Source organism: Nothoprocta perdicaria, unplaced genomic scaffold (assembly GCF_003342845.1).
Source record: "Nothoprocta perdicaria isolate Ctin4 unplaced genomic scaffold, notPer1 scaffold_59, whole genome shotgun sequence".
In the NCBI taxonomy this organism is placed as follows: Eukaryota; Metazoa; Chordata; class Aves; order Tinamiformes; family Tinamidae; genus Nothoprocta; species Nothoprocta perdicaria.
The window spans coordinates 3,709,116-3,720,228 of NW_020455854.1; the positions used below are offsets into that span (position 1 = coordinate 3,709,116).

Here is an 11,113-nt window from a genome sequence, read left to right on the forward strand (position 1 = left end):
TGTGCCGTGTCAGCAAGGGTGCTCGAATGCAGGTGTTCAACCCAGTTCTCTTCTAAATCCGCAGGGAATCAGCGCTCTCAAGTCTGGCACATTCAGGGGCTCAGGTTCACTCAAGGCCTCTCAACTTTTGCCAGGTTTTCCTCCAAATTTCTGCTGTGTCAGGTGCAAAACCCAAAAAATTCTCTCAAGCCTCWGAACAAGCTGTGGGAATTTAGCATTTTTAGGCCGTTGATGTCTAGGCCACTGGCTGGACTTGAAACTGCTTGAGATACACACRGTCCTAGGAGGAGACGAAAACTTTTGGACGTTGCATTGGCTAAAGTACAACTCAAATATTATACTAGGGTCCCAGTTGTCTTAAACTGCAGTGGTATAAATGGTAATTTATAAATAAGCACCTACATCTGACCTGCCTTAAGGAAAAAAAAAAAAAAAAAGGCTTCTTTCTTTAAAATTCTTTGAGGAGTTTTCTCCCAAATCACATAGAGCAACACCTCTTGCAAGGACAGATCAACCATAAGCACACCTGGGCTTATTATTAAATTCTGCTCATTGTTCCAACTTAGCTCATGAGAAGTCCTCTAAAGAATACAGACTGAATTTAGATGTGATAGACACACAAAAAAAAACCCACTTTTTTTTTTTTTGTTTTTTGTTTTTTGTTTTTTGTGCTACCTCAAGGCTTGAAATTTAGCAGCTCTCCACTCAAATGAGCTTCAGAGCACTCTCACTTCAAAGGGTGGGCAATGTTGTTGTTCACACTTTCCAGTGGAGCTGCTAACTTGGGAACTGAGCAAGCTACATCGGATCCGTGGCCCTTATGCTCCCACTGAGCACTAGTGGTCRGACACCTCCTTTGAACAAAACGAACTGGGCGCTATTTTAAAGACGTGCTGTTAAACTCTAAGCCTAGGAAGGATGCGTGCCCGGGCACGGTCCTTTTCCTGCCCATATTCTCCTCCTTTKGGGCACTGGGGGATGTTTCCGTGCTGCTTCTCAAGACAAGCAGCGCCACGGGGTGTCACCGTGCGCTGGGCCCGCGCCGCGAGCGGCACCCGCCGCTTGGAGCCGCATTTCCAAAGCAGACGCCATCTCCCCTTCCACCCCTCATGACTGACAAACGCACGGAGCGACTGCTGTAGTAGCCTCCTGCAAACAGATCCCACAGACACACACATCCCGGGGCGCTTTCAACGGGAGGGAACTGCATAAAGACTCCACTGAGGAGCTCCCATTCACTGCTGCACAAAGCGCCGCCGCGAACCTGCCTCGTGTTCCCCAAGTCACCGCGGCGCGGGGAGCGGAGCGGGCTGCGTGCCGGGACCCTCTCGACACAGAAAGGGCAAAAGAGACAAGACCTTTTCTCTCCAGTGTAAAAACAGGATTCAAAAGACAAGCGGAGAAGCTTTAATAAAGCCGGKGTGTTAAAGGAGAGGGGAGAGACCGGAGAAAATTCAGTGAGATCGCCTCTTTGCAGCTCCACCTCCTGCGGGCTGCTCCTTACTCCATTTCCCACAGATTTACTGAAATTTCATAGCATTTTTTTTGTGCCCCTTCCTAGAGCTGCTCAATGCATGAAGTTCCAGACACAGAAATTTCAGACATAGGAACATCACACACCCCTAGAAGAAGAAGCAGGGGCAGGAGCACTGGCTGCGCYGCCTCTGCTCTGCTTTACTGCTGTTCATGAGCTCCAGTGCAAACATCAAAAAATATTGTTTTATTACATAAGTAGAAGTATAAAACCATGGCTGGAGCTGAGCRTGATGGTCCTCAGGAAGCAGCAATTGGAAAAGAGATCAGCCCCGAAGTCAAGGGTGGCACAGGGAGACGCAGGAGAGATATGGGATGCTGCTGACGACGGAGCTCCAGTCGTGGTCTCCACCGAGGGCTCTCCAACAGGTCAATGAGACACGCAGATCCGACCTCTCAGCTGAAGCAGTGAGAAGGATAAGGAATTAATATTATRCTTGCAAGGATTGCTGCAGTACTTCTATATAACAACAATATCTGCAGAGGCAATGACTCAATCCCGAGGCAAACATACCTGGTGTTTGGTAGTACTTTTTCCCTATTGTTGAAACAGAAGTTACTGACTTGGCCTATTTTTACCTGCTTAAATAATAATTTTAAGCCAGAGGACACCATTATGAAAATCATCTTAGCACATAACATAGAATTTTAACCACAGAGTTTAATAGGAGGCAGTGTAAAGCGCCCAGAAAAGCAGTGCATTCATTCGCACACTCCAGAATAACAAGATTTTCCCCGCTAAAAAGATCACTTGCTGATGGGCTCTCGAGCAAGCGGCAAGCGGCTGGCCTGCTAYGCACCTCCCACAACCTGGGCAATTATATAACACGGGGAGGCTCGGCGATTGCACAGCCTCTTCCATTCCAATGCTTCCAATGATTTTACAAGCATGCAACAGGTCTCTTGCACAACAGCCCTCCTGATAAAGCGCTAACCCCGYGTTGGAATGAGAGGCTGAGGCACCGGCAGATTCAGGGACTCGGTCAGGGTCACGCTGGAGGATCCGTAGGAAACACTGGCGCCCTCCCTCTCATTATCTAATGGTAATTATCTACCAGGTAGYGTGTGCAGCTTCTTCCCATCACCTCTTCAGTGCAGATGACTAGGGACAGCCTTTTATTCCAGCTGGAAAGAAMGTGTATCAAACACGAGCGTGGAAATAGTGTATTCTGACACAAATACATCTCAGAGGAGATTGTGCTAGTGAGAGGTTGCAGACTTAKAGCCCCGTGGATCCTGAAGCAACTCAAATGACTTCCCTGAGCATTTATATGGTTTTTACTTTACCATTTCTCAGGTGGAACATAATACTCCCTTAATAGCACACAACAATGCTGCAAAGAAAGTGAAGAAATATATCCAAGGCTGGGACTGAGAAGGTGAGARTGAGAAGGGATTTAAGAACAAAAATAGGGTGCAACAGAGGCTTGGTCTAGAACTGTAGTTTGTTTTTCCCTGTTTTCCTGAAACACTACAATGAAAATCTGATTTGCTACTTAGCACAGAGCAGAGAATTTCGACCACAAAGGTCCTTAAACCTTTGSTTCCTAGAGCTGCTCTGCAGTTGCCTCCGTGTTGGAGAAAGGATGCAAACCAGAACAGACCCTTGGGCTGACCTAACAATGCARTTTTCAGAGTGAGAACATAAGGAATTTGTAAGCCAGGAAAGTATCCAGCCCACTGTGCCCACTAGCTAGTAATGACTCCATTAATTTGTTTAATCCTTTCATTCTGTCTACCCAGAGTGATTCTTACCCGTTTTAGCCTTCTTCTCAGAAGGCCTCAGCAGCTGCCAGTGTGAAAGCCTGGTAAAGCCCCATTGCTCTGAAGCACTGGGCTTGCTTCTGCTTCAGATGTTTGTTCTTTAATCTGTGTTGCCTCTCAGTGGCTATACATTAGGGAATCCTTCTCTGTAAGCTGCATGTACACCATGTGGAGCAAAGACCCCAGATTTAAAGACCAGAGGCACACYCCGTGTGAAAGTTACTGCAGAAGAATTAACTGAAGTACTGCAGTGGAAAACMAAATGTTGCTCTGTTCCTCCTCTTTTCCTTCTGTCTTCCTTCCTTTTTGTTTTGTTACTCTTTCCAAAGGCTGTTGATACAACACCTTCCTCATTCTGGTAAACAACCTCTTTAAAAGAAACTTGGAAGGGGGGAGAAACTGTTAAAGAGTCAGAGACTTTTTCCCCTTTTACTCGCTACCTGCTGGTCACGTTGCTGGCTTTCTGTGATGTTTTGGTGTAAAAACATCCCAAACCTAAAGCAAATTCACAAAATACCTAACAAGATCAAAGGAATGTCTCTGAAAACTTGTTGGGGTATCTTCTGGATGGGTTTTTCTACTTACAGGCAGCACTAAGCTATCAAACTCATCCCAATAGTGTTTCCTCTTGTTTCTTGTCAAAAAGAGAAAGGAAATGAAGCTAGAAAGCTAATAGTTCATCTAGAGAATGAATGAATGACTTAAAACACAGAATTCAGTTTTGATTTCATAATCACCYAATATTGAATCCAGTCAGCTCTGCTACACGAATGTATCTCTACATAACCTGAGATGCCAGATTAGGGAGGTAATATTTTTTAAACAGTAAGATAAAAAAATCACTTTTCAATCAGATCAGCTGCCTTATCTAGTTTGATACGTGGGTACACAATTGCAAATTCTGGCATCGGGCTGGGTAGGGAGTCCTGTTGGTGGGTGCCCATACTCTGGTTAATCCCAGTTTTAGCCGACATTCCCTTCATCTCTCAGTGGATGCTCTCTGCTGGAACAGCAAAAAAATGTCTGGAATCTTATGACCGGAACCAGAGCATTAAATTCTGAGTAAAAAGCAAAGGAAATACAGATTAAAAACAAACAATCAAAAGAGTGTGGGAGAAATAAAAAGGAGGAAACTTAGCCCATTTCCATGTTTATYGGATTTGAGGATCTGTTTCTGTTGTAATCCCAGAAGTAAAACACAAGGAGAATTACAGAGCATTTGTTGACAACAGACTATAGCAATGGGGCAAAAGAAACATGCTCTGGAGTGAATGTTCCAACAGAYCCATAAATCTAAACTTGAATAGACCATAACCATTGTGCTTCCAAGGCTCTTGCAAGAGAGCACAGCAGGACATATTCTCACCATAGCAATTCAGAAAACTGTGCCATCCAAGTACATTTCCACTCCCTGCAATACTAACCTCCCCCTGTCCTTGCTTCTTGAAGGAAAATGATATATTCAGTTCTTGAAATAGCACTTGAAGCCTGAGTCCCGGCTACAGTGCCACTCAAAAGTCTTCTTGTACTCCATCAATCCCAGGCGATGGCAAACATTGGTAACATCTCTCTTCTGCGCAGAGAGCTACTGAAAAATGGGCTCAGACCTGAAGGGAATACTCAGAGCTAGTCCCATAGAGTTAGTCCCAATAGAAGACAGTCCATTAAACACAGTGTCAATAGGACATCAACCTCCTTTTCCCTGAACCTGACAAAGAGCAACTGCTCCCGAAGGCCATTCTGCTCTGCCAACATCATTCACTGAAACCAATGGGCTGCTCCTTAGCTCCTATGAACCAGAATGACTCTTGGGTTCCCCTGTCTACTGCCACATCCTGTTTATTCAGGACAGACTGACAGGAAGACGGTAAAAGACTGACACCGCTGGGATCTCTGAAGGACAAGTATTACTTCTGTATTTCTTATAGAAGAGAGATATCTGCTTTATATAGATTGAGAAGTAAGCAGAAAAGCAAGAGGAGCCGCTCTGGGGAGTGCTATGCATCCTACTCGCACACAGACTACAGATGAAGTCTTTCCTGGCCAGGATCCCAAGAGATTACCAGGATCCAAAAAGACAGCGGATGCTGCAGTAACTGAGCTGCAGAACTGCAAAGATTTTATTTAGTCTTTGAAATGCTTAAAAACCCAAAGAGCTACTTAAGGTGTGAGAAAAGTGACTTTCCCATAACAGGACGTTCTTYCAAGGAATGAAAGACCCTCTCTTTGGAGAGCACAAGGTTAATTCCAGAAGCACTTYTGGTGATCCCAAAGCACTCCGCAAGACCCACCACAGCAGACTTGCTTTTCTTTTATGATCTGTGATGCTGCAGAGAAGAAGGGAGCTAAATGCTGCCTTTGGGAGCATGTGGACAACTACTGCAGCCCTCCGGCCTCCTGCTGCTCCTCCAGCTAATGAGTGACACCAGGCAGTGACGCAGCTGCCAGCAGCATCAATCTCCATAGGGCCAAATGTGCCACCACCACCGCACACGGGCTCATGGAGAACTTCTGCTTTCATGTGCTATTTACTATTAAGGATTATTTAAAAGCCTTAGTTTCCTGCCTCATGAAGGCAAAGAAGCAACCCATGTGCCCCACAAGCAAACGAAACTCCACTTAAAATGACCCATGCAATGGCTTTTTTCCAGTTTTTCATTTACTTTGTAGCGTTTTTGTTTTACAGCCTAGTTCTGTATCAGGAGTTAAGTGATTAAGATACATTACAGTTAGACTTTGAACCACAGTGGTCAGGAATCATTGGATATTGATTGAAATCTGAGGCCTGGCTGTTGGATTAGACCTTGGGTAAAGAAAAAAACAAATTAGGCCAAGAGTTTTGMTAATTAGGCTCCCAAACAGAGCTCAGCTTCAAGACCAGTCTCCGTATTAAGAGGATATAAACACCAGTGCATGCACAAGTTAATGTAGTTGTGTTATTAGAAGCAAAAACTATCTGCTTGTTCACTGTATTTCACGAAAATATGATATTCACCTTTTTATTTCTTTTTCTTTTAACTGCTAGTCCTTCACAGCAGAGATGATCTCTTTAGTTTATCCACAGCAACAGGATCTTGTTTGYGAATACTAATCTCAATGTGCTGTGTGGAAACTGTTTTTACTCCTAAGGACGCACTGGAGCTTTGAATCTAGGGGAGAAAAAGGCTGTTTAGAGGAGATTATAGAAAGACAGTGTCCTTAAAACATGAAGATAGATTAGGCTGTTCTAAAGTACTGATCAGGAAGACTTTGTCATATTCACTGTGTGCTTTAGCCTGTACTGCAAGAAATCCTATTTATTTCCACAGAACCAAGCACGTAGCAAGTTACTACCCACTAAAATTGGAAGCTACTATTCTTTTTGRATGTTGGATTTAGACATAGATAATTTGCACTTCAGTGCAGCTGAGTACTCTCTCTTGCTTCTTGTCTGGATTCATCAGTTTTGATTATCAGGGCCCTGTCATGAGGTTTTTAGAACCTCGTTCCCCCAAAGTCGGCATCCCATTCATACGGAGAATGTCTTTTTGGGGCAAACATTCTCTGGATCTCTATTTTAGGCAAATATATATTGACGATGYTTTAATCCCCTATTTTCAAGTTGCTTTTATGTGACAGCATTTTGATCACGATCTTAGCTGTGCTGCTGGGAAATGTTTGGAGGAAATCAGGAGAGCGATGCAGACACGATTGCATTACTCCTTTTTAAAGTTATCAACATWTTAACATCCAAAACACCATTCACACAGCTGTTTGGCAGTGCTCATCTACTTCTGTGTTTGGGCCATGTAGGCGGAGGACATACCTTTACCTTGCAACACAAACAGAAAACTAAAAATGAAAAGAAACAGTGTCCTATTTCTCTCTCTTTACTTCCCATATAGTCAAAACAGTAGAGTTTGAGTCTCCTGCGACCACAAATGACCCCCCTGTATTCCAGACTGCATCAAGTATTTCCCTGAAATCCTGYTCTATCTTCAGTTTTTCAGTGAGGAATGCTAGTGCCAAGCCAGCATACACAAAAGCCTAACTGACCGTATCAGGAGCAGCCTAGATTATCTTCATGATCTAATATGCACTAGTTGGTGCACTGTCATTCTCTGCAAACCAGACTTCTCATAGCTGCTTGCTTGCTCATGCATATTATTTCAGATTGACTTTGGCTGAAAATTTTTGCCTCAGTTAGGCAGCGATTTCCAGCTGAGCAGCTCACCCCCCTGCTGACCTGCTTTTTCTGGGGTGATGGAGTACCCAGAGTCTGATCTCAAAGGACAAAATGGTGAAGAGAAATAAAAATATTGACATTCGGACCCATTTTTTCYCCTTTGGTGAATATCCATACCCTTTGGTTCTTCCAATATCTCAGGCCAGCAAGAAAATTCCCTTGTGCAGATATTTATAAACTTGGCCACAACACTGGGAAAATATATTCATACATATATTCAACCATCTATGCATTCAAATACTTAAATTTCTTACCGTTCAGTTTGAATAGATACTACCGGAAATAGATCCTCCTCTCCCTCCAATTTCATATTTAATATTCTAAAAAATGTTTACCCTTATTGACCATTAAATCCAACTCTCAGCCTGCACAAGGCAACAGCACAAGTCTTCAGAGCTTCCTGCAATTAGCACCCCTCGTTGTGCTCAGTAATCACCTGCCCTGGGACCTCACGGGGCTGCCACGCTGCTCTCGTCACTACAGGGGAAACTGAGGCACGACACCGAGATGACTCAGATGCCACATCCATCATGCACCAGCCATTCATCTCCTCGTCATCTTTTTGCATTTGACTCTGGCCAACAAACCATTTGTCAGCAACCAATACCACCAGAACAGCTGCTTTTGCTCCGGGCCACCAATGGCAAGTTACAATGCATTATCACTAAACTTCTTATTCACTTATCTATTTATTTACAGAGAGGAGAAGTTCTTTAATTAACCAATCTTGCTCAGAAAACACTTGAGCTAAACTTCTTACGAGGAACTGGGGAAGACGAGATTCTGAGTGTGCTGGGGGTACTTTGTGCATGGTATTTTTGTAACTTTTTGTTTCACCTTTGCTTCCTCTTCCACAATTTGCTTGAGAAAAGTAGGCAGAACTGCCCCTTTCTTCACTTACTGTCAGTTTGCTACCTGAAGGATTCCCTTGCTGTCAWTAATCATTTTTTCTGCTAGTCTCAGAAAATTCTTGACTTCTTTTCAGGGCTCCTAACTCCCTGATCATCTTCAGGTGACTTTAAAAAAAAATGTCTATAGACAAAGCTAAAGTTCTTCAATGCATTTATTAAAATAATGGCTCAGCTTTCCTAATTTTATGAACTAATCATAATAAAGATCTCCATGTATGATTATCTGCAGGAAAATTCAAAATTCCCATTCTCAAGCGTGCTAAGCCTCTCTGCACTACTATCCCTGAAATCACTGCCAGCTACCTGTGAAAACTGTAAAAACATTCAGTACAATAGATCCATCAGGAGCCACTTGGTGTAGTGAGAGCAGATGGGAAAAGAGCCCTCTTACAATTTTAGCAGTTTCTCTAAGATGTAGGTGTCTCCAAGAACTGTGTGTAGCCAGGCTGCTCAAAACGAAAGAAGGAAATTCTGCCAGTATAACTTTATCCCGGATTATGTAACCTAGCCCTGATGACTTATGGCTCCCTGCTTGATTTATATTAAATAGTTGTCAGTCATGGCCAAATTTCAGGACTGCATGCTTGATAAATCATGAGCAATGTTACATTGCATTGGGGTAAGCAAGTGCTTATTTCAAAGTTGCCAGCGCTATGCAATTCCAGAATACTCAGAAAACCAGTTGTGTGGTGCACAAGGGTCCAAAACAGCTGTGCCCTCAAGCTCCAAGCCTCTGACCTCAGGTTGCAGCAGAGCGCTCAGCAAAACCCATTTCTGCTCCCCCTTTGATCAAGGCTTGATAAGGGAGTTGGATTTAAGTATTCTACTTATCAGAGCAGCACTCAGACACGGTCCCATTGTGTGTTGCTATTTGACTCCTTTCAATATTTCAAAAAGTCAAGGGCATGTGAGGAGGAACTTCTTCATTGTGAGGGTGACAGAGCTCCGGAACAGGCCACCCAAGGAGGTTGTGGAGTCTCCTTCTCTGGAGGTCTTCAAATCCCACCCGGATGCCACCYTGTGCCCCATGCTTGGGTGTTCCTGCTGGAGCAGGGGGTTGGACTGGGTCATCTCTAGAGGTCCCTTCCAAGMTCAACCATCCTGTGATCCTGTGAATGAACACTTCCCAGCAGTAGGAATGTGYAAGACAGTCTTTTCAGTAGAGGGGATAGTGTCATATTTCATTCTTTGTTTTATAGCAACTGTACAGGGAAAAAAAAAGTCCATGTTTTACCACTATTACCTAATACGCACTTAATAGCCTAGTGATCAATGCAGGGGTTACAAAAGAGTTTTTTATTTATTGTAGCTTAAGATAGCAGTGATAGTAGCTCAGTTCCTTTCTTTGCTTGGGAACTGATTTAAGGTATGTTGGAGAATTTAACGGATGTAACCAGCACCTTCCTCCTTTGGGATCTGTCCAAGGGAGAGCAGCCAAGCAAAAACCTTCCTTGTCACTGCACTCATCCCTTTCCCTTGTCCCCAGCATGGAGGGCCAGCCCGCTCCACACCAGGAAGCAAGGCCTTGATCAAGGTCTGGGAGCAGAGTTTGATGAAACATCTTATTTATCAGAGCAGTATTTGGACACAGTGGAATTGGGCATTGCTATTTGACTACTTCTAATGCTCAGGAAACTCAAGAGCATGAGGAATGCACATTTCCAAGCTGTGGGAAGGCACAGGAAGGGCTATTTGGGAGTGGGTGGCAGGAGCGAGAGCCAGGCCTCCCCAGGCTCCAGGGCCTCGCACTCCGCCTAGCCCGGTGGCGGGAGGCGCCTGCAGATCCCGCTGATCCACGGGCTGCCCCACTTCCCTCCTGGGCCAGGCCGCCCGCCGCCATCTTAAGGGCCGGCCGCGGGGCCGGGAGGGCAGCGCCTCAGCCGGGCGGGCAGCGCCGCTACCAAGATGGCGGAACTGTCGCACCGGCGCCGGCGCCGCCACCAGGCTCCGCGCGTGCGCAGAGCGGCGCGACGGCGGCCCCCGAGTGCGGGGGAGGAACGCCCCGCTGTGACGCGCGTGACGGGCGTGTCGGGCGACCAATGCGGTGCGCGGGGGCCGCGGCAACGGCCAGTGCGGCGCGCGGGGCGGGCCCGGCGCGGGGGCGGGCACCATGTTGCCGGGCGGCGCGGCGGCTTTTGCGGCGCTCGGGGCGGCGCCGGCGCTCAGTGTGTTTGGAGCCGGCGAGCGGGCGGGCGGGGCGCGGCGCGAGCATGGGGGTGAGGTAGGAGCGGCGCGGCCGAGCGCGGCTCCCGAGCGGCGCGGCGGCGGCGAGCGGGGCCGCGCGGGCTGCGTGTGCGGCGGGCGGAGGATGGAGGAGAAGAAGGAGGAAGGCGAGGCGGAGATCCAAGAGCACGGCCCCGAGCACTGGTTCAGCAAGTGGGAGCGGCAGTGCCTGGCCGAGGCCGAGCAGGAGGAGGCGCTGGCGCCCGAGCTGCAGGACGAGGCGGCGGCGCAGCCCGAGCACAAGCAGCAGAAGCTCTGGCACCTCTTCCAGAACTCGGCCACGGCCGTGGCGCAGCTCTACAAGGGTGAGCGCGGGCGGGCCGCGCCGCGCCGGGCGGCGGCGCCACAAAGCGGCCCGGGAGGCGCGGGGGCTTCCGGCGCGGCCCCGTGGAGGCCGCGGGGAAACAAAATGGCGTGAGGGGGGGGGAGCGGCCGCCGGGTGCGCCCGCGGCCTCGC

The 11,113-nt window shown here is 46.9% G+C and overlaps 1 protein-coding gene and 1 long non-coding RNA gene across 2 annotated transcripts in view; one reads left to right on the top strand and one right to left on the bottom strand.

Moving 5' to 3' along the window:
- Nucleotides 1–1,524: 1,524 nt before the first annotated feature.
- Nucleotides 1,525–7,836, bottom strand: LOC112955739. Its single transcript, XR_003250936.1, has 3 exons — nucleotides 7,777–7,836; nucleotides 6,293–6,446; nucleotides 1,525–1,933 (listed from the first exon to the last, which is right to left on the bottom strand). It is a non-coding gene; the product is annotated as an uncharacterized LOC112955739 (long non-coding RNA).
- Nucleotides 7,837–10,579: 2,743 nt separating this feature from the next.
- Nucleotides 10,580–11,113, top strand: part of CUNH16orf72 (chromosome unknown C16orf72 homolog) — a 13,007-nt gene continuing 12,473 nt past the window's right edge. The window contains exon 1 of the mRNA XM_026049026.1: nucleotides 10,580–10,961. Within this exon, the coding sequence (XP_025904811.1) occupies nucleotides 10,742–10,961 (220 nt within the window). The 5' untranslated portion in view covers nucleotides 10,580–10,741. The remainder of the gene's footprint in view (nucleotides 10,962–11,113) is intronic.